Source organism: Anopheles coluzzii, chromosome 2 (assembly GCF_943734685.1).
Source record: "Anopheles coluzzii chromosome 2, AcolN3, whole genome shotgun sequence".
Taxonomy (NCBI): Eukaryota; Metazoa; Arthropoda; class Insecta; order Diptera; family Culicidae; genus Anopheles; species Anopheles coluzzii.
In genome coordinates, this window is record NC_064670.1 from 94,148,508 (window position 1) to 94,172,172 (window position 23,665).

Below are 23,665 nucleotides of genomic sequence, written 5' to 3' on the forward strand. Positions count from 1 at the left end.
TGTTCGAGCCACACACCGACGGCGGAATGCTTTATGTGCGTCCCCTTCGCTGGAAGGGTCGCGCAATGAGCAGTGCTTTGTACGCATTGAGGATGGGTTTTTTTGGTATTTCTTTGCGGATGTAATTAAAATCATTCTTATAGTCCATTGGCCATTTGGCCATTCATGCGTGATCAGCAAAAGCGATGCGGCCAAATGAAGCTATTAAAGGACGGTTGTGCTGAAAAAAATTGAAAAAAAATAACGCGAGAGCTTTGGTTTCGTGCTGGGAGTGGAATTTTGTTCCTCTGCAAAGGATAATTTAACGTTGCGTTACAATTAAATTTTTAATTAAAGTACATTTAATTACAGAACAACACACACAAGGCACATACTTGTTTTCGAAAGAAAGATTACTTCACAGCAGGTACGAATGAGAAGAAAACGATAAGACTGTCCATCATTAAACGGTTGTTAAATCGTTATAATTGCAGTTACACTATGTGGACTTCATATGACGAGAGTGCTATTCATACAAAAAGGTTAGGTAGGTTAGGCAAAAGCGATATTACTTTTGCAATTAACATCGTTAGATGTTTAAAATTGTTTAAAAAACTTAAAATATGTTTTCATATCTATACAAAATGAATTGTTTTATTTTTTGTTCGCAACATAATCAGATCCTAAGATCAAATCAGATAATTATGTGACTAACAATAATTAAGAGAAGTGCAGTGCATGTATAGCTTAAGCCATATTGTAAAAATCACGATAAAGTCCGTTTATCCGTTTGAGTGACTCATTTGTTATGCGAAAACTCTTTTCAATGTAATATTTACGACATAAATGACATAAGTGATCCCAGGTCCACAAATATCCTAGTATAAATGCACAAATGCATCAGAAAAAAAAATGAAAAATGTCGTCACATTACTAAAATAATGGAAGATATTTGTAGTTCACTATTTTTCTGTCACTATTATTCATTAGTTTTATTCATCAATAATTGAGTCAACAGTTTCAAATTACTGTTTGCATTGCTCATACAACTGTTGAACGATCTATTATCGGTTTATGTTTAGTAAGACTTGATTTGTCAAATTATATACATTTCTAGCTAGTATTTATTATCGATTTCTTCGATCACGATTGAAAATCTGATGAAAATATTCTTCAGTACGAACTATTTTTTCAAAGATTACTATAAATGAATTGGCATTAAATCTGCAGCACTAGTCAATATGTCATGTTACACACTTGTACATCATAAAGCATTACGATACAAGCTGACACTTGATATGGGTAAGATGAACACATTTATAAAACATTGGGATTTCCAGATGTTCAGTATATTTTTACAGTAGCTATTGCTTTATGTTTCATGCTAAATAAACATCTTGGTTTTCACTTCTAGTTCCTCTTATATATGTTAATGTGCTAACATCAGTTACTTAATAATTGAAACCAGATGTCAACTATACCATTTTTTTCGTTCATCTCTTCGTGAGATCACTCTCTCTCTCTTGCCCTCCAAAATAAATAAATGTTTATTGAGTCTCCCAGTCACCCATGCCATTCTTTAAAATTATTACAGCTGATTCATCTAGGCACTCTGCCGAAAATACAAAAAATGTAAATTATTTAATTACACTCACAAACGTGCGCACGATCAAACACATATTTTGTTTCAAAATTTGAAAAAGATGAAACATATTTTGCAAAAATAATGGTTCTCAAATATGTTTTCACTCATTCACATTGAATGCTGCAAAGTTGAAATATATCATAATTACATTTATCTATTTATTATAAAAATCTTTCTCGCATTTAGTTATGTTCTGGAATATTAAAAAAAATTAAATTGTTTTTTAATTGAATTGAATGTTGTTTAATATTCAAATATTAATAAAAACTTGAACGAAATTGATCTAATACTTTTAACATGAAACGCAAGAATTGATAAATATCGACGGAACTATTTGAAATAGTCCATACTATAATTTAACCTGAACAATGTCGTGACAGGACCATATTTATCACAATCACAATTTCCCTGGACTCATTTGCCACTTTTTTAAACAAAACCCTTTTAAAAACTAACCTTTTCCTCGCTAATCCGTCCACGAACCTCACTTGAGAACAACAAAATTCTTATCCTGTGTAACACTGCCTCTAAAAGATGCATTCCCCCATAGCACACCTCCCCGCACACACCTCGCTTGATGCATTCCTCTGCACACGCAAACAGCGAGTGCAATTCAATTTGCAGTTAACCTCATCGTCACCTTTTCATTCCTTTTCATTCTACACGCATTCGAAGCTGTCCACAAGACAACACACATTCGGCTGGTTGTGTCATTTCTGCCTCCGGATGAATTGTGGACGGCTGTAAACAACAATTATCGATGATTTGAAGGCAAAGACAGCCTGCCTGAGTGCACCGCCCCCTTCCTGTGCCACCTGAAGCTGGATGACGATATTGCATCGGATAAAAACCGTCCCATCATTTCTGCGCGTCGCATCGGCGCACTGCTGGCAGCGCGCATCGATCATATGGGCAGGAAGGCAGCGTAATCGCGCCCAGCACAATCCCGATGCACACCACTCGCGACTTGCGATGATGATTCGTCGTCGTGCTGTGAGCGCGTGAGAACCATCATACCGTAAAGCTTGGTGTGTGCGCGCGCGCACATCAGCATCATCCGCGTGCACGCACATCCCGGCACCGTGGCATCGATCGCAAAAATGATCGCCCAACAACATGGTGAACTGCGCCGTCATGGGGTCCACCACAAACGAGCGTCCAATTTATCAATGTCCAACCATTTGCTGACAGTGGCGAAACGGTACGAACAAGAATGGTACCAACGGCCCAGCTGCATCTTGCTCGTCCCGTCCGTCGCGAGGACACGGCAGAGGGATGTGAGATACCAAACTCGCCACTACTTACACGCCAAAACTCTTGACACTATAACGATCAATCGTTCTATTTTAATGCAAACAACCATTAACAACCATAACAGTAAAATATGCTGTTGAAAGGTGATCGTATTTTTATTAGACTCTTTAGACTGAATAGACATTAGAGCGTCTTCGAATTCAAATATCAAATTGTTAATAAAAATTTAACTGTTTCTTCAAGTTCTGCCAACGCTAATAAATTAAAAGTGCATCAACATTATACAACAATGAAGTGTAATTAAATTTTGATTATAAATGCCGTCCTGTTGAGAGAAACGCGACGCAAAAAAAACCTACATTGGGCTTGATTGAGAAGCGTCCGATGAAAAGTCTGCAATTAAGAGATAATTACACTCTGTGCGGCCAATCTCACACGAACCGAGGCGTGCGTAATTTTCCTTCCATACACGCTGCTGTTGTGTAGCAGTAGTCTCCGCTCATGTTCCTGTTATGAACTGTCATTCAAGAGCGTGCAACAAGCATCTTCAGCTCTTTGAAGATCGCCTTAAGGAAGTTTTTAATCGTGTTTATGGCAAAACGTTTTACGTGAAGTTGTGCAGAATGTTGGACAACGGAATGGATTTTCCATGTTGCGAGAAAAACAAAGTATAGAAAACACCACAAAATAGCTTCCAGAAGACGTTTATCTGTTACTATTAGCCAAATCGTTGCACCTTGCAGGCAAAAAAAACGAAACAAATGCTCCTCGACTTCATCTAGCCAATCAAATATTGCCCTATCCCCTTTTTCCTAGTGAGATGCTCATGCGAATGTGCATACGAATGCTTGGACCGTAAAATTATCTTTCATTAGAGATAAGAAGACCTCCCCCGTGAGCATGATTGCATCTCCGACTGGTCCCAGGACCCAACTCCCGAGAGATCGTACAATACTTTGTAATGCGTGCCATCGTACGGGGTGTGGTACGGTGTACGATCGGAGCTTCAATCGGTCGTAAAATTAGTTCTGCGCTGTTAAAATTCGAAACGCACCATAAAAATCAATTTGCGCGTACCGGCATATCACATCGCATCGCTTATTTAATCGGTGCGGATAAGCGAAACCTCCACCGCACCTCTTTGAACACCGAAAAACGGGTGAGGATTCACCCTTCTGTTTACCTTCTGCTGGCGGAAGAGCGGCAGGGGCATCTCGTCGGGTTGAAATTCTTCATTTATCAAAGCGTCCCCATCGAACCCTGCTGTGCGCCACGCTTTCGCGCCGTAATCAATCTTTAATGGATAGTAAGAGTACCACCATCGCTTGGTAAGCGTTCGCTCATTCCGAGCGCAAAGCGCTAGAGATCGCCGATCGAGGATTACTTTTAATAGAGATGAAGTAAGGAAAGCAGCCTCTCTATGGGTGCTAATAAAATGCACCTTTTATGGGATGCATTAATGGAGTGAAACAAAATACGGTTTGGGCAGAAATGCAAAGATAGCGGTTACCTATTATGTGTTTTTTTTAATTAAAGCATTCCCTTTAAACTTTAAAAGTCAATATGAAATTAATCATCAACAGCAACATAATGGATAACAATACTTCTCATGGATATCCTTACACAGGACTTCTCATCTCTTCAGCATAACCAACGCTATAATCATCTTCAGCATAACCAACGGACACAAAACTGACCGTTGCTGACCCGTTCCCCTGAGACTTACTTTATACATATTCGGATGCATTATTTGCATAATCTAAGGAAGAGTGAAGTTTTCTTCAATCCCTTCTATTTGCTGACCAGATTCTGTACGAGCAGTAGATTTATTTACAATGACCCATCAGTGGAACGAAATTCTAACGTCCCCTAACATCAGCTGGGATATCTGATTATTCTAAATAATCAACAGCTGTCCATCTGATTGAAGTAAAGGACACTGTCCGTTCACACCGTGCTGTTGTTTTAAGAAACAAAAATAATAGACTTTGCAATTTTGGGTATATTAAAAAATAGTAATGTAAAAACAATGTCATTTACTATCAATGTTAATAGCAAGAATAGCATTGTGTTGAAACATGGACAACCATTCACGAGAAACATAGTCTACTGGTTATTCTATTTTCAAAGTGACAGATATACTATTTCAATCATCAATACAGTAGATGACCGCTGGGGGCGGTCCCGTGGTACAGTCGTCAACTCGAACGACTCAATAACGTGCCGTCATGGGTTCAAGCCTAGAATGGGACCGTCCGTTCGTAGTAAGGATTTGACTATCCTATCCGGCTGTGTGGTAATGAATAAAGTCTCGAAAGCCTGTGTGTATAGGCCGGCATGTCCGCGTAGGACGTTACGCCAAGTAGAAGAAGAAGAAGATGACTACTAAGTGGAGAGGTAAACAAGCTCCAACGATGTTCGTTAACTGGATTGACGTTTCTATGTATTGATTGTTTTGATTGGCGTGGACTGGAATAAACATACCAAACTTTTTTTCATTTATGTTCATATAAAGTATAATAATTCGTGTGATGCCATAAATTAATAGCAAACGTAGGCAAAAGACCCTAAATTTGTGTGTAAAATGCACATTTGCGACAAATGTCTCTTCATGAGATTCCGGATATTTCATGTTTTGAAGTTTAAGTGTTCTTTAACTGAGAATCACTCCAGTTAGCGAACCTCCAATTAAAAAGCACTCCAATTAAAACACATCCAGTTAGCGGTCACCTACTGTATATCTTTCGAATTGATAAATCATCAAAATCATCATTAGTATAACAAATGATAAAAAATACACAGATAACTCCAACCCATAACCACAGAAATTAAAGATTGTCTATAGAAGTGAAGAGTCATCATGCAGATGCAAATTTAATAGAAAATGTTAATCTTAGTCGTTTAGTTAGCTCTTGCTTTTAGTTATTTTTCCTAATCAACAAAACAAACATTAAATATTGAGACAATCAAACATGGATTATACATGCAATTTAAGAATAGATTAATATAAATTATAACACAGAAGTCTTTCGGATTAACGACCCAATAGGTCGCTTTTACTAAGTAAACGAAAAGCGAACGCACCGAAGATAAATAAAAAACACAGTCGATAAGTCTGCGTGAACACTACAATTATGGAGGTTTATTTTCACGATTCAATACATAGTCTTGCTCCCATTGAGATCGTACCATGCATTAGGAGGTAAACTGTGATCGGTGGCTTCTTATTAAACTTCACGCAAAGCAAAGTTCAATCGATAAAATCCAAACAAACCAAACAAAGGTTTGCGTATGTATGCTTGAAACTCGTTACATTATCGAAATAAATTCAATGAGCTGTACATTTCCAATGGTGCCGTAAAAATAAAGATCGATTCAGCACCAATTAGACAAAAACAAACAAACAAGCAGTGCACAAAGTAACTATTTGCTCAGAAAGAGTACAACGGAAGGATAAAATAGAACCCAAACTAGTTACTGACCAAAACATATCTCTGAGGCAAATGAAGCCAATTGGCTGAAAGTCTCTATGAAAAAAAAAGAAAAAAAAACAGAAAAGATAACAGAAAATCTTCAGAAAACAGTAGATCAACACAAATTTACCTCCTAACATCATGCTTTTGCTTACAACACCGTTTTGGTTTCCCAAATGTTTCACTACTTTTCACAATACACGCACATTTAGAATAAATGTAAATGCTGCTTTTCATCGTTCTATAGCTACAACTCGCACGATTCGCCTAACCCGTATACCGGACTAACGGAAAACTTTTGCATACTGCGCTGGTATACAAACCAGGATTCCCATTTTGCTTTGCGAAGAAGATTGGTATGAGTATTGGTTTTTGCAATAGAGGGTGTGGCTGGCTTAAGTAGTCGTATCGTTTTGTTTTGTACTGGAGTTTATAGATACCGGATAATTTCAAGTGCGTTTTTGCACACACACACACACAAACAAACCATTGCCATTTAGCCAAACCATACATTTCCAATTAGCTTCGGTCTCTGACGCAAAGGTCTAAATATTGGTCTTTTGTTTAACAATTTAACAACAACTTTTCCAACCTCTTCCAGCAGTCTGGGTTATACTGTTTGTTTTTTTTTTATCTTTAGGAAAATATTCCATACATCTCTAATATTTCTTATGGAAATGATATTCTATCTGTTCGACGGATTATCCGCTGTATTAGTTTCAATTGTTGTTTCTGGTTTAATAAGCTAACACAGCTGAAATCATTACTGACGCGCGTGTCGGAAATCTTTCTCGTACAAAATTAGATACTTACAAAACACATACTTTTACAACAGCGTCAACAAGTTTATGTCCCAGCTCTGGTACATAGTTTTTGTTCTGTTTTGCCGGAATGATTGATTTCCCTGGCGTCCGGTATTCTTGTTTTAACATTATTGTTTCTGCATTGCTTTATGTTGTGTTCTTACAAAAAATAGTTATTATCAGTATTTATCTTCCAGCGTGCACTCGTGCTCGTGCCAGGCTTCGCCCCGATAACACGTGTCAGTGCGCTTCGCCAATATGGAGAAAGATATCAGCTCCTACGTTGCTAATACAATCAGGCAGTTCCTTCCCGTTTAGGGAAATTCGATTTTGTTTTGTTCTTTCTTTTTTGGTAATGTGTCATATTGTATTCCTTGTATTTGCGAGTTTGTCTTAGATGGATAGTACTCTTTATCACGAAACAAAGCTTTGAAAAATTGAATCAAACAAGCTTACTCGGTGTAATCTAAGAATCATTATATTCGTAAACCTAATTCGAGTCCCAGTGTGGCTAGATTTTTCATTTCCGCAAACTAATCTCATCGGTTCTTCAGTTCGCACACGGCAACAGTCGACCGAGCTACGCGTGGCTTAGGACTTTGCACAATCTATCTTCCAAAAAGCCTTCACTACACACACACACACACACACTAACCGAGATCAGATTATGTATCCCATTCTTTAGGCAGTTCGATATGCGTTCACAATTCTACTCTCAATACTAATACTCTCCACCGATTCATCTCTCCAGCCACGATTTAACTAGCAACGGGGTTCCTGGAACCAACGTTTCGATTCGTTTCAGTAGTGTCGTATTTATCTACCCGAAAGGACAAAAGAAAACAACGAGCGGCACCAAATTGCACCGGATCCCGTTCTTTCGAATTCTATTCTACCATTTCGTTTGATTGATAGTGACGCCCATGGCACTAGCGGCCAGCTGGGCTGAGATGAGAAGTGCATTGCGATAACTACCGCTACGTTCTACGCAGATTTCGCACTAGCTTGCTACCTCTTGCTCATATTATATGTCGATTTCATCTACTTCTTAAAGATATCATTGCTTGTTTTCATCGATTACAGTGCAAAGTCTTTGCAGACACGCCGCACAGGGATGCTTACGTTCACTTTTGCATGTTTCTTCATTGCTACCTTCTTTCCCTTCCCATTACCGTTGGAATCGAAATCTTTTCGAACACACAAGAGACAAACACATAAGGAGATCAGTACTTCCGCGTCCTCCCAGACACAAACACACATACACAAACACAAGAATGCAAGGATAGGCCCTTCATCATTAAATAGGGGAAAAAACATGACAAATAAACGTACAAACGATTGAGGAAAAATATTGCACCCCGTCTTCCCTAACACCATTATGAATCGCGTACTGAGTAGTGAATTACTTTACCGAGCGTTGTAGTTCTTCACCTTATCCGGAACGGCTGCCTTCTCCACCGGCACAAGCTTGTACAGCTCCTCGAGCGAAGTCACGTACACGAGTTTTCGCCAGAATTTAGAACTAAAATTAGAAAGACAACCTGTGTTAACTGCATCTACAGAGAGAACGCTGACCGCCAACTCACCTTATGAACGGCCGCGCCATCCAGACGACGCTCTTTAGCCAAAACGTCGGATGCACCATGTAAAGATTGCGCAAGCTTTTTCTCAGTCTACGATCCAGCAACTGATAACATCTAGCGGGAACAGAGAGCGAAAGGAAAACATGTTAGTCTTTAATATCTATTTTGAAGCGTAATTCTTGTTTGCTTACTTTTTCAACCACGGAAAGGGAGGAACGTTGCCACGGCTCGAGCCACCGTGCAGATACACCAGCACGTAGTCCTCGGTGACCAGCTGCTCGAGCGTTTTCACCACGTACAAGAACAAGTTGTTCATCACGTAGTGGTAGTCCGCCCGCGATCGATCCGGCAGATGGCACGCACTGAACACCACGATCGCGTTGTGGCCACCGGACTGCAGGTAGCCACCGTGCGACAGCACACACTTGTACGGTTCGATCACCTTCATATCGATCTCGCGCGTTTTCCCATCCGGCAGCGTGATCTTCTGCCAGTTCCGTATGTCGCGCGCTTCCTCGCGGGCCGAATACTGGGGCAGGGTGGAAGACCGTCCCAGCACGGCATCGTGGCCCGCGTCCGCCGACGATCCCGTCGCTTTCGGTGTGCCCGGCAGGTCGAGGAAATCCTCATCGATATCGACGTTGAAGCCATTGTCATCCAAAATCGAGGACGAGGGGCTCAGCGACACCAGGTTCTGCTGCAGCTCGTCCACGCTCTGGTTCGACAGCGTGTCCTCCATCGAGCTGACGTCGTCCACGAGCAGATCGCTCGGCAGTGGAACTTTGCGGCGCTGGTGCAACCGGGGCGAGATCGATTTCGAAGGATGTTTCTGCTTCCGCTGCTGCCCACCACCGGTCGGCGACGGTCCATCGGACTGGGGCGGCGAAGCGTGCAGGGCCACCGACTGAAAGGTCGGCGTCACGGAAGCATGAAACAGCGACACATCTTCCTCATCGAACGGTTCGCCCCCTTCCGAGTCGGTGCTGAAGAAATCCGATCCCATGTCCTCCGTAGCTAGTTGACGCGGCACGGCAGGCAATCCACCTCCACCACCACCACCACCTCCACTTTCGTCATCCCTGTGGATGACGTTGTTAATAACGTCAAGCGTCGAGGTGGCGGCCGGTACCGTCGCTCTGCCTTTCGAGCCGTCCGCTGCCGGCTGCCTCTTAGCTGGCGAACTTTTACCACGCCTGGCTGGCGTCACCATGGCTACGTGAGAACGCTTCTCGTCGGCTGCTATCGATCCGTTCGCCGCGCGCGTTTCCGTGCGCGCTCCCCGATTGGCGTACGGGCTGGCCAGCCGCAGTGGCTGCTCGCTCGCCGGCACCACGTCCGGGTAGTGGTAGTAGTTGCGCACGGGTGTCACCTCGCGGCAGCCGGCCGGCTGCTGCTGCTGTGCCGTTTCGGCCAGAAACTCCGACACGTCCGATTCGCTGCCCGTCGGTGACATCATCAGCGGATGGCTGCTGACGGGCGTGAGACCGGCCGTGATGGTCGTCGTGAGCCGCGGGGATACGACCGCCGGCGCACTGTTTATCGTCAGCTTGTGTATTGCTATCGATTCCGTCGTGGCGCCAGTCGTTGCGCTCGTAGCATCGTGCGAACGTTCTACGCCGTTGCCAAGTGCCGTATCGGAGGGACAGTGGGACAGCAGCGGTTGCTGCCCCACCGACACACCGCCCGAGTCGTGCACTGGAGAGTAGTCCGGCGACCCTTCCACCGGCAGTGGAGGCGACGAGCCGTGCGAGGTCGTGTTCTCCGATATGTCCATCCTATTGTCCGACAGTGGACTATCTTCCAAGCTTTCACTGATAAATGGGAAACATGTGGAAGAGAAAGAGAGAGAGAGAGAGAAAAAAGGGAGAACGGTTTAGAATGGGGAAGGTCAGGAATGTTGTACCGTTACGTGATGGAATTGCAATGAAAGACAGTACGGGAATGTTTAACATTCCAATTACAATTCCAATAAGAATTCCAATTACTCTCTCCAGAATTGCAATATGTGCAAACACTTCCAATACGAAATTTAATTGGACACAGAAGTGTTTTGGCTGCAATATTCATTCTAAGCACCAAAAACCATCGACACAACTTCTACATATTCATGTCGATAATTTGTGACGCGATTATGTTCCCTCTTTCGACACACGCACGGTTGGGGCTTTTGATTTCCCAACGTAGGGCGGAAAATCGAACACTAACAACATAGCCACAGCAGCCCTTCTGGTCAGGGAAAAAATGAACCTAATTTTTTTTCCAACACCTCACCACCAGCGAGTGGACTCACCTCATCGACACAGTCCGTCCGTGTCCTCCTACGTATCAATAAGAGAAGTGTTTGCGTACGGCAATAAGAAAGGACGATCCGGGGGTGCTACCGTCACAACCCACGGGGACAATAACAAGAAACACTTCAAAGGATCAGCCCACACATACGCACGTACGCACTCACACAGACGTCACACTACACGATGCCCACACACGCACACACCGTCGTCTCTCGTGACACCCAGCGAGAAATGGTCTCTTGTGGGCTGGCTGGCTGGCTGGCTGGTGTCCTTCTGGCTCAATTGCGCGTACACTGAGCCGTACGCGGTATAGATTTTCGAATCTTTTCCACTTTCTTCAAGTTGGAGCGAGTTGTACTGCAGCCACCGCTTAATCAGCACCACCGATGGAAAGCCCTGAAAATGCCCCGTTTTCCAGCACCGTCAACACCACCACCACAACAACACTGTGGTGCGTTGCTGCTAGCGCACAGCGATGAATCATTATTGACCTGTCGCACCACACGCTGCTTACGCTGCCGTCGCCGACATCGATTGGCCCCGAAAGCTTACTCACGGCCGTCTCTCTTTGTGCGGACAACTGATTCTTAATTGATTACACATCGCGCTGCTGCACGGCGTAACATGCGAGGGAATGCGGGACGAACGGAGTGCACTTGCATCTTTGATTGTGTGTGGGGAGGACTTTTGTTCTGTTGAGGAATTTCTTTTCCTATTCTTCGCTGCTTCTCCCTCGACCTGTCAAAACGGAAGCAAAACAAAGTGCGCTTCGCGCTGGCAGTGTTGCCAGAACGGGCAACGGTTTTGGGGAACGATTTTTTAAATTTGTTTTTCTGTTTCGGATTTTATCATAGCTCTTATCAATTGAAGTTTTCTTATTGTTAAGGTTTGAAGCGGATATTACAGTTGGTTTAAAAGGATTAAGTAGGTTTAATTGAATGTTATAATAAAACTGTAACTAGTTGTTTTTTTTAAGTTCAATTTTAAGATTCAATAGCAGGTTCTTCGGTGTTAAATTTATAAAATAATCATCACTCCCTCGAACATCGGCTATTCTCCTATTTTATCGGATATTCTAAACAATCAAAATGATCATAATTTCCTAAAATCATAAAAAAGCAATTCAATTCTACAGCTTTGCTATTTCTTATTTGTTTATTAAGAAAATACATCTCTTCAACAGAAAATATCAACCAGCATTAATGGAATCTCAACTGAATTCATTTCATGAACATCAATCCAAACAAAAACAAAAAAATAGTACAACTAACCTCACAATCCGACTATTCCTTTGGACATATTCATTGGCTATGCAATTAGTTCTATTCAAAGAAATCAATCACCTTGTCTAAAAGACACTCTTCTCCTCATTGTTGGAAAACCATAATCAACTCGGCCGCTGCTAATCTCCAATCGATAAGGCTCCACACGCATCTGTACACGTACTGAATTCATCATCGGTAACGAACTCACTACCTAACCTAACCGAACCGGTCCGGTGATCGGGCAGCCACGGCAGCCTTCTCCTACACTCATCTATAATGCGAACTGTGAAGTCCTGCGTGAACGCTGTAATTGTGCAGGTAGTAACTATCCGCCTGGTTGAACGATATGCTACACAAATCACAGAAAAAGGGCATCTTCGCACACTGGTTGCTAGAATCGACGACCGACAGACAGGGCCAAGCGTATCCGGCGCTCGCACCGGCCACTTCCGGCGCAGCGTACGCCGCCCGCGGTATTGACGTCACTACCGGCAACGATTCGTCGATCAACCGATGATTCAGCTCCATGTGCTCCTGGAGACATTCGTTCGTGGGGAAAAATTTTTCACACTCCACACAGTAGTAACTAAAATCAGGCACCATGGTAGCGGCGTTCGTTGGCGTTGGCGGTTCCGGGGAGCAAAACGACAAGTTCGCTTCCAACGGTGACATCATACCAGGGGTGGCACTGCACCAGCAAACATCACCGTGCGTCATTCGGCTCTCGCTCGCCCTCGCCGGCTTATGGCAATCTTTGCAGCGTTCGGTCTCCACCCGAGCGGTGCCGCTGGAGCGTCTGGTAACATGATCGGCGATCGGGACTGGCTGTTGTAGCTTTTGCTGATTCAGCAACGGCAGCTCGTCATAGTTGATCCAGTCGCGAGCCGTCACTTCTGCGCTGTGTTCGTCCGCCAACGAAGGGTGCCCGCCGTCGGCAAGCGCAGCACTATCGTCCAGCAGCATGGACAGCTCGTTCGCGATCGAAGGCAGACTTTCGGAGAACTCTTCGCCGTTGCTTCGCACAACCGGTACGTCCTCTGCCGGTACCGGTACCTCTGGTTCGTCGACGTAGCGGATGTAGAAAATGCAACCATCTTTCACTACCACCTGCTCGGACGGGTCGTGTGGAAGGGGCTGCTGTATGGGGGCAGGTGGTCCCACCGATGGAGAAATGGAAGCTGCCAGTGGAGGTGGTGGTGGTGGTGTGAAGTAGCTTCCTGCCGGCTGTTCATTGGACGTTAATAAACTCAACAAACTCCCGTCCGCCGGCGGATTGGCACGAAACGTTGTCGCGCCGTTGTAGCACATGGTTTCGGGCGTCCCCGGTGCGGAAGGAACAGTCGTATCCGGCACCCGGTTACATGACGGTGGTTCGTTTGGTCGCATCGGCCGATGGTGCTGCTGTCTTTCGTACGGTACACTGTCCGACCGGTCGTACGGTGGTCGCCCATGAAACGGACTCATCCTGCAGTTCGAATGCATGTTCCCGCGCTAAACAAAACGCATCTTAATCCGGAACCTTTCGATCGGCACTGCCAAAAGAAACAAACCAAGTTTTTATTCGTACAGCTGAGCAACAAATACGTTTCGTGCAACATTTCCGCATTCACAGTTCGGGACCATTTCGAGGATAAAAAGGACTTACCTCAGCAGTTCTGCGACTTGTGTGACTTCTGTCCAGCACCCATGCCCTCCTACGTTTGCTTTGTGTTTTTGCACTTGAAAAGCGAATCTACAGCAAAACAACACCAGTGCTGCCTGACAGGGTAGCCGCGCGGCACCGTGGCTTAGTGTATGTTTACACGTAACACCACATTCCGAGGTAAAACGCGGGAAGTGCCTGAATGTGCAAAAAATACACGTTTTTAAGGGTTATAATTGATTATACATGGCTAAATATATATTTTGCACAGCATTATACGTGGCTTTGAATTGAAATTCAGATTTCTTTTCATTTTACAACTGTCTCTTTCTGTCGCTAATAATTATCCGTCACTGTAGTGTACAAAATATGACACAGAAGAAATCACACACATTTGTGGTGCCGTACTGTGTGGTGCTGTGGACAGGAGACAAAACAATAAACCCTTTCTCTCTCTCTCTCTCTCTCTCTCTCTCTCTCTCTCTCTCCCTTTCTCTCTCTCTCTCACTCTCTATATCTCTCTCTCTTTCTCTGTCTCTCTCTTTCTATTTATCTCTCATTTGCTCACCGCTGTGTGGTACGGAGCTTGCACGCGAGAAGAACGAAGATCTCGAAACTGCGCAAGTGTGCAACACGCTGTCCCTTCGCGGATACGCAGAGCGAAAAACACACAAAAAAATACATACAGATGTCTGCCCCAATAGTACAGATTCGCGTTTCGTCGGTTTCGGTACGGTGTTGTGCAGAGTCGTAAAATCGTTCCGTTCGAAGTGTTTGTACGCCGCAAAGGAGAGCAGCAAAAAAAACAAACAAAAATGCAATTCTGTAACTAAAATACGTTGCACAAGCAGTGTGCAGTTTGCCGTAGCGAAAAAAAAACATACAGGGTAAGGGTTGCGCTTTGATTTCAGCGAGATTGAAGCACATTGATAGACGACGCCTTTTTTGGCCATCCGAGCGAGAGAGAGAGAGAGAGAGGTCCCCCCCCCCCCCCCCAACTAGTGTGTTTTGCGGTGAAAAAATCAATATCCTTGAAGGGATGACGAACAGAGGGTTGCAACAGAGACGCCCTTAAATACGCAGTAGCCTTTGCCAGAGGGGGGCGATTGTCTGACATTTTGGTGCATTGAATTTCTCAAGTGCCAGAGTCCGGCTGTGTTTCAGTGTATCGTAAGTAAATTGTTAAAAAAAACACGGATTGTGATGGGCTCCAACCGATAATGACACCCAGACGCACCACCCCAAATTGGAAGATGGGCCATTTTCAGTCGCAGGAAGACACGCGTGGTGGGGTGGAAGAGACTGTGGTGCACCGGCCAGGAAGGGACTGCTGTCGTGATGTGAACTCTGTCGACAACTTGTCTCTCTGTCGTTATCTTGCTCTCTCTCTCTCTCTACCATCTGTAGTTGGCGATGTCGCTTCGCGTTTTCAGCCGCGAAGCAAGCACCAAACCGCGAGCATGTGTGTGTGTGTAGGGGCGCGCGCGCGCGTTTGCCGCTCACGGTCAATGAAACGGGCGGATAATGTTTTGATGGTTTTGCTGTTTGTCCCGATTGTGTACCGTGAAATATAGATTTTTCTAAAGTTTGCCGAAAAAAAGCAAGCATAAACGCAGCCATACGCCCATAGTGTCCAACTCACGTGAGTAGTGTTGCGTTTTCCTTCAAGGGTCTGTCCCTCTGTTTGTGTTGCCGACAAGAACCAGTAAACTATTTAACGCACAATGATTTGTGACGAAAAAAAACAACCAGCATGGAGCACCAAACACGATAACAAGTGTGATTTGTGTTTATGTGTTTGTGCCCCTCGAACACCTCGTGATTAAATGTGCGCCCTCCCTCCCCAACTACGCGACAGTGGTACGCGGATTTGGTTGCGGATAAGGGCTCGCGCACCAAAACATGATAAGGATGCATAGTGAGAATGTTTTCCAGTGTGTACAACTACCCATCCAAAACGAGCGTAAACGATCTTGCAAAGCTTCTAAAACCCCCAGAACGATACAGAACCATAGAAACCACATTCCGGCGACATTCCTCCATCGATGACGCCATCAAGAACGGTTGTCCTAATCGTGTGCCGCCGACGCCGACGATGAGAAATTATAAACAAACACGAGAAAACGCCCCCTCTCGGTCTAGTGCAAACCAAGCCTGGAATTGTGACCGGATTGGAATTTGAACTATTGCATTTAAACCATGCTCAACCATCCATCTTCCAGTGTTGTTTCTAACATTTTTTTTTTAATTTTAATTGTCTAAATCGATAAGTATGTTTGCCTTTCTTTTGCAGACAACTGACCCAAACACCCCGAACATGACCTATTACACTAGCGGTAAACATTGTAAACCCACCTAAAGCAAACAACGATATAGAATGTTGCCCCACGGCAGCAGCAAGAACGATTAAAGGGCGCTCGTGCAAGTGCGTGGAGCTGTGAACACATCACAGCAGAAATCAATTCTAGTCCTCGTCATATTGCAAATCCAGTATTTGAAGTTGGTGTTTCCGATCTAGTGAACAGCAGTAGCCAGCGTTGGCAAACAAGAAGAATGCATCGTCAGCGCCATCTGAGTGTCGAACACTCAAATAGCAGCTTCAAAGCTGCAAGGAGCTGCGAAGCAGCTTTCAAGATGCAAAGACACGTGATGTGTTTGGGATTGTTGGTGGTATTGGCATGTTCAATTCCCGGAGGGCAAGGTAAGTGCTGATTAACTATTGTATTCTTTAAGCTTAGGGGTGGTCCCGTGGTACAGTCGTCAACGACTCAATAACAGATCCGTCATGGGTTCAAGCCTCGAAATGAGCGTCCTCCTGTAGCAAGCATTGACTATCCGGTTGCGTGGTACTAAAACAAATCTCGAACAGACTAGGACTCGAATAGGTTGGCCATCATCTTGGATGCCATTTGACTGCAAAAAGCCCTGGAAAACTCATCAAACTCTTAAACCATTATTATTAAAAGAGTCTTAAACCATTTGTATTAACATCAATACATTTGGTGAAACATTCAATAACCAATTTACAATTGTCTTGTGATGACCATAACGATTTATCATTTTTATCACAGTTAAAATTTGAATCGAACAGGACTCTTAGATGTCAAACTACCTGTAACGAACTTTTGGTTACTGTGTGCTAACGAACTTGGGGTGTGCCCCAAGGACCAGAACCGTACGATAATTCATTCAGTTCAATCTAAAGAACGTCCTACATTCATCATGTTCACCGGTTCTTTATACAGAGTTTCGAGTCATATAATCGAATAATTCAACCGGTTAAGGGAATGTTTGAACCGGGTAGTACAATCGTGCAAGCATTCTGTGGAGGTTTGCAATCATATAATGGAGTGTTGCTACCGGTGTAAAAAGTTTCGGTGTTAATACCGATGATGGTTTCTAAAAAACATTATTTTGAGTTGTTTTCGTATAGCATTCAGCATTCAGTACACATGATAAACTAAGTAAATCCTGGCATAATTAAACATGAAAAATAAATAAAATTAACGAAAATGTTTTGAGATATCTACAGCGGCACCCACAGTCTGACAACCGCTCCACAGTATGCTCGCAAAATTCCACAATTCGGTTGCAACAATCCATTATATCAGGGGTCTCCAAACTACGGCCCGCGGGCCCTCAAGAGCCTTTAATGCGGCCCGCGATGACTGGGTAATGGTTGAATTAAATAGCTGTCTTTTCTCACTAATTAATCAAAATAATTTTGTTTACTTCTGAAAGGCGAAAATCAAGATTCAATGACATAAAGCAGCAGAAATTTGATATATTTTGTTAGTATTTTCTTATTAAAACGAGATTTGAAATTCCACTCATTCTAAAGGAAGCGTCAAAATGGCCCTCAACAACGTTGATTGTGAAGCAATGCGGCCCGCGAACTGAAAAGTTTGGAGACCCCTGCATTATATGATTGCAAACCTCCACAGAATGCTTGATTGAACTATTCCATTATATGATTCGAAAATCTGTAATGTACTGAGTTGTTGATGTGAACGTGAACCGTAATACCAGGACGTTCATGAAAAGAATGTCCTGCCCGTCGTTGTAAAGATCATCCTGGTCTGCCAAATAATTTTCAAGATGTAATAATCTGATATTCTTCTTGCAAAATGAAACAATTTTCCATATTTTCTTCAACTGAAATTAACGAATGAATCGCGATTCACGTTCAGTTCATCTTAAAGAACTAGTATGTTCACGTTCAACAAAATGAACCGAATTGCCCAAGCCTAGTCTAGAAAGCCTGTAGCCTAGTATAGAAACCGGCATGTCCACGTAGGACGTTACGCCAAATAGAAGCAGAAGAAGATTCTTTAAGCTCAATAGAACCTTTCGAGATTCAAAATAGATGAAATTGAAAAGAAAGGATGGAAACTTTTGAAATTCAACTAAATTAATTGAATTGTGTAATGAATTGTGAAATTCAAATATGAATTACGTTTTCCATCACGTGTACCTCAACATGAATTGATAAATGCCTGTTTCATCGGGTTTTCCCCAAAACTGCTTCCTCTTTGTACTTCCATTCAGCACGCCCGTCATGCCATGTCTGAAATTGAACCTTCCTCGTCCTTTTGTGCGGAAAATATTGCTGAAAATCAATAAATAAATGTAGGATACTGATACAAAGAAATGTAGGTCCATTATCCTAATTATAACTTTCCAACTGCGTCATAAAACGGTATAAAAAAGCCTTACGGCTAGTCTAAATCAAACAGGAAGCAAACACCTTTTTTTAGAGTCGATTTCACGTCAACTAGCAAAAGGTACTGATCGATCGGGGTTTGGTTATTTATGGCATGGTTGGTAGTGATAGTCCTCACGTGCTCTGGATTCATTTTTGTGCCGATATGAAGACTATTGGAGCATAAAAATAGAAGAAAACAACTATTTCAAATTCCAAAAATAAGTTCCAATCAATCCTACTTTGGCCTAATTCCCCAATATCCTTTAGTGAACATAACATAATTGATTTCATTGATCTTCGTTTCCTTCGACGATGCAATCGTAGCAAATCCACTGAAAAACCGCTGTCTACAGTTTGGGACGACGTCCACTACCAACACGCAGCAGCAGAACGGGCAGGAGTTTGTCGACGATTACGACAGCTACGACGATCAGCCGGAACCATCGGATGAGCCCGTGTTCGAAAAGAACGTTGTAAGTAGACGATAAAGCTATCGAATGTTCGACATCAAGCACTTACATGCTATCTCGATTACGTTTGCAGTCCACCGTCGCCACCTGTTCCCGCACGGCACCGTTTTGCTACACGCTGTGGACGTTCGATATCGTGAAGAACGTAACGCGAGTGGTTGTGCAAGGTAAGAGGAGGCTACGAATTTGTTTTGCAACTGATTTGAACCTTCTAACCGCTTGACCCTAATTGACACACTCCCCGCCCAAACAGGATGCTGGGGATCGAACGACGATCAGGAATCGTGCAGCAGCAACGAGTGCATCAGCACGACGGAAACACCCACCCGGCACTTCTTTTGCTGCTGCAGCGGCGATAATTGCAACGGCAACTTTAGCTACCTGCCGCCACCAACCGCCGCGGATGGGCTGAGCATGCGGGACGAGAACGAAAGCATTACGCCGTTCGCACCGTACACCTCGATCTGGAGCTCGCCGACGGTGTACATCTGCTTTGCGCTGGTCGCCATCATGACGCTCGGCATCGGTGGGTTCCTCAGCTGCCGCCAGCTACCGAAGAAGGGCACCGGTGAGCTGCTGGAGCACATGGAACCGTCCGGCCCGGGCTACAGCTCGAATCTCTACAACGTCGACAATCTGAAGCTTGTGTCGATGATCGGGCAGGGCAAGTGAGTGGTAGCTGTGTGGCAGGTTTGGAAAGTGGATTGAATGTTTTTTTTTGCTAAAAACTACTTCTTTTTCTATTGGTGCTCTGCACACACACACACACAAGGTACGGGACCGTTTGGAAGGGTATCGTAAACGAGAAGCCAGTGGCGGTGAAGATCTTTTCCGCCCAGCATCGGCAGTACTTCCTCAACGAGCGTGACATCTACACGGTGCCACTGATGGAATCTCCTTCCCTATTGGCATATTTCGGTAGGAGCTTTGCTTTCTCTTTGCCCCAATGCTTACTAATACCCCGTCTTTCCCATCGCACTCCCACCATTAGGATCGGACGAGCGCCGCACGCTGGACGATCGTATCGAGTACATGCTAGTGCTGTCCCTGGCCCCGCTCGGCTGTCTGCAGGACTGGCTGACCGACAACAGTGTGCCGTTCAGCACCTTCTGCCGGATGGGCAAATCGATCGCCAACGGGTTGGCCCACCTGCACACCGAGATCCGGAAGGGCGAGCTGGTGAAGCCGTGCATCTGCCACCGGGACCTGAACTCGCGCAACATTCTCGTCAAATCGGACCTGTCCTGCTGCATCGGCGATCTGGGCTTTGCGCTGAAAACGTTCGGCGCGCGGTACGAGTACCGGGGCGAGATAACGCTCGCCGAGACGAAGAGCATCAACGAGGTCGGCACGGTGCGCTACATGGCGCCGGAGGTGCTGGAGGGCGCAGTGAACCTGCGCGACTGCGAGTCCGCCCTCAAGCAGATCGACGTGTACACGCTCGCGCTGGTGCTGTGGGAGCTGGCGAACCGGTGCGAAGATTTCTACCCCGAGGGCACCGCCGTCCCGGAGTACCGGGCACCGTACGAGGAGTACGTCGGCTCGAACCCAAACTTTGAGCAGATGCAGGTGCTGGTATCGCGCAACAAGGCGCGGCCCACCTTCCCGGCCCACTTCGGTACCGGGCTGGTGACGCAAATCGTGCGCGACACGTGCGAGGACTGCTGGGACCACGATGCGGAAGCTCGCCTGACGGCCATGTGCGTGCAGGAGCGGCTGCAGGAGGTGGCGCAGATCAACCCGCGGGCCCGCACCATGCCGCCGAAGGGCTGCAGCCACGACGATGGCCCGGCGCTGGAGAAGGCCCAGCTGTATCAGCTGGAGAGCGACGGCACGGCCATCGCCGCGATGATGGGCCACCAGCGCTACAGTCCGGACGGCACGATCGCGTTCATGACACCGCCAAACCAGCAGATCATCCCGCAGGTACCGCCGGCCGGGTACCGGGAGGACACGACCGGCTCGTACAAGTACGGTAAGCTGTCGTCGTCGGGCGGTGCCAGCTCGACCACGCACAGTGGTGCACCGTCCCGCTCGCAGTCGGACGAGGACGAACAGCATTCGGTCGGGCGGAAAGGGCTCGCGCCGCTAATACAGCGGGGGGAAGGCTCGTTCGAGGGAAAGGCAATGCCGCCCGGCAAAGGGCTGGGCGGGAGCGTGAAGGTAATGCTGCAGAAAACATTCCACAAGAATCATCTCGCGGGCGTAACCGCACCGTCGCTAGTGCGCCACGCGTACGATGTGCAACAGAACTGTGACGATGCGGACGGTGATCGGTCCAACCTGGTCGTGGTGGTCGAAACCAGTGACACGTGCTCGCCGCGCAATGCATTGCTCTCAGAGGAAGAGATCCTGATGAATCATCACAACAACCAGCAGCAGCAGCAGCAGCATGTGCAACAGCAGCACGTTCAACAGTCTGGCGGTGTGGAACGTCCCACGAATCTGGACCTCGGTACGGGCAAGTACGAGAGCAACCTACTGCTGCACGAACCACATTCCGTCGGCAATGTTACCGCCACCGAAGGTGCCGTTAGTGCGCGCGGCCGAGCCAAAGCGCTTGCCGATGCAGATTTCACCAGACAGTCGTTCGCCATACTGGACGAGATGGCGGTGGACGACGACGGCGCTACCGTGGATGAACATCACGACCCGCAGAAGCTACGCATCGTCGTTTCCAAATCGGCCAATGCCATGCATCCGCCCAGAGGGTCGAGACACATCCGGCAGGGATCTGAAGCATCGTCGCCACCGCCCTTTCTGGACGATCGGTCCCTGAAGCGGCAGCGTTCGCTGGAAGTGTTTCAGGAAGTGTTCGGCCCGAAGGGTAGCATCGAGCGGCTGCGCAATCCTAGCCAGCGCGTCAAGACACCGGGCGATGTACCGCCCTCGGTGCGGAAGGTGCGTGCATCGAAGACGCTGTCGCTCTATGACGACCGGATGATGACGGCGACGGTGGCACCCGGGAGCGGAACTCGTTTAGCAAACTCCGTATAGCACGAGGAGGTGCTGCTGCTGGAGCTGTAAGCGATTCCGTAAGCGCGATGCGCGGCTTTGGGAAGTGTTGGGGAGAACCTTTTGCCTCCACTCTGGTGCAACTAGTCCCACAGATTGCCCAATCAAAGTCATTAGGCTTATTTTACTCACTAGTCGATTGATCAGACCCCCTCCTGCCTATGGAGCCGATATGACTCTGTCTTTGGTGGGTTCCAGGTTTGAAGAAAGCTTTTTTTTCATTGTGCCGAAATGCCGTTGGCCACGTTAAAGTGTGTCTGGAGATAGAGGGCGTTTCTTTCAAAAAGACAAGCTCTGGTGGCCTTTCTCTTATTTATTACCTGCCTGCCATCAGTTTGCTTCCAGCGGATGCCTTTTATATGAACTTATTTATCTCACTGTGCACTCAGCGGCTCTTCAGCAAAACTCGGCGGCCAATGGCCTTCCAAGGTTTTAGTGGAACAATTGTGCTTATCAAGAAGACATGATAGGAAAAGCTCAATATTGGAATTATTAAAAAGATGCAGAACGTGTCTAATTAGTCATGTTTGGACTGGACCTGAATAAATTCCTTTCAGTAGCATAATCCTTTATGGCCAGTATACATCTGCAGAGGATTCTAATGGAAAGAAGCATTTTCATTATTTCCTTTCATAAATAATGAAGCTATAGAATTTTAATAGTATTTGATATACTCCAAATGATACTCTTCGATATGCGCAATGCCTTGGAGAAAGGATTGCAAAGACCATCCTAGACCTGTTCAGGTGGGCGCTCCAATAAAGAATGCCGGGAAGCTGTTGCACACTCTAAGCAGCAATACTGCGCCCCTAACTGTAATGGACTGATGTGTAATGCCACAGCACATTACACACAACAAGGTGTGAGGTTTTTGTTCCACACCAACACGACAGTGGTGGAAGTAGTAAAACAAACACCCGTAAAACAAGGGTAATTCTTACTCACTTTATAGAAGTTTGGATCTCTTCGATCCTTCATTAAAGGACATTACGTAGAGAATGTAGTCAAAAGTCCGAGTAGAGAGAGAGAGAGAAAGTAAGAGAGCTAACCAAAGGGCTGACAAAAGACGAGGTCTGGTATGCCAGCTAAAAGCAAAACAAAACCTCGGCAAATAGAAGTAGGTGTACTAAGTAAGTGTCTCTAATTACGATGCATGGGTTTCATGTAACCTGGTGTCGATGCTATATTGCCATTGCACGTGCTACCACCCACTGCACAACTACGAGTTGTTTCAACTTTGAGTGTTTTTTTAGTACTTTCCGTTGAAACTAGTGATAACGATATTATATATATATATATATGAACTACGCATGAATGATGAACAGTATTCCCTGCGCAAAGGAGGGGTGGCATTAACAGACAGGGCACTATATTCGTTCAATACCACAACCACACCAAAACGATAATGAAAAATCAACAGAATTACACAAAATACAGACCGTGGTCATACAACACTTGAGAATAAAACGGTTAGCAAAAACAAACAAGTATTACTAGTAATGCATTACACAACCTAGACCAAATGGTGTTAGCGTACCCT

At 45.3% G+C, this 23,665-nt stretch overlaps 3 protein-coding genes and 1 long non-coding RNA gene across 7 annotated transcripts in view; 2 read left to right on the plus strand and 2 right to left on the minus strand.

Moving 5' to 3' along the window:
• Positions 1-23,665, plus strand: part of LOC125906856 (uncharacterized) — a 264,465-nt gene that overhangs the window by 130,870 nt on the left and 109,930 nt on the right. The window lies entirely within an intron of this gene.
• On the minus strand, positions 5,993-11,767 carry LOC120950076 (protein prune homolog 2). The gene is made up of 4 exons (XM_040367822.2): positions 11,028-11,767; positions 8,929-10,548; positions 8,741-8,851; positions 5,993-8,676 (listed from the first exon to the last, which is right to left on the minus strand). Exons 1-4 carry the CDS (start codon positions 11,030-11,032, stop codon positions 8,562-8,564), a joined length of 1,851 nt encoding a protein of 616 aa, XP_040223756.2. The 5' UTR covers positions 11,033-11,767; the 3' UTR covers positions 5,993-8,561.
• Positions 12,156-14,052, minus strand: LOC120950077 (uncharacterized). The gene is made up of 2 exons (XM_040367823.2): positions 13,939-14,052; positions 12,156-13,825 (listed from the first exon to the last, which is right to left on the minus strand). Exon 2 carries the CDS (start codon positions 13,773-13,775, stop codon positions 12,561-12,563), a length of 1,215 nt encoding a protein of 404 aa, XP_040223757.2. The 5' UTR covers positions 13,776-13,825; positions 13,939-14,052; the 3' UTR covers positions 12,156-12,560.
• Positions 14,506-23,641, plus strand: LOC120950074 (uncharacterized). Of its 3 annotated transcripts, none has more exons than XM_040367817.2 (7): positions 14,506-14,822; positions 16,229-16,636; positions 18,965-19,113; positions 19,184-19,277; positions 19,364-19,778; positions 19,883-20,028; positions 20,102-23,641. In XM_040367817.2, exons 2-7 carry the CDS (start codon positions 16,489-16,491, stop codon positions 22,105-22,107), a joined length of 2,958 nt encoding a protein of 985 aa, XP_040223751.2. In that variant the 5' UTR covers positions 14,506-14,822; positions 16,229-16,488; the 3' UTR covers positions 22,108-23,641. The 3 variants fall into 3 exon arrangements, with proteins under 3 accessions (XP_040223751.2, XP_040223752.2, XP_040223754.2); XM_040367818.2 differs by lacking the exon at positions 14,506-14,822 and adding an exon at positions 14,939-15,105; XM_040367820.2 differs by lacking the exon at positions 14,506-14,822 and adding an exon at positions 15,122-15,577.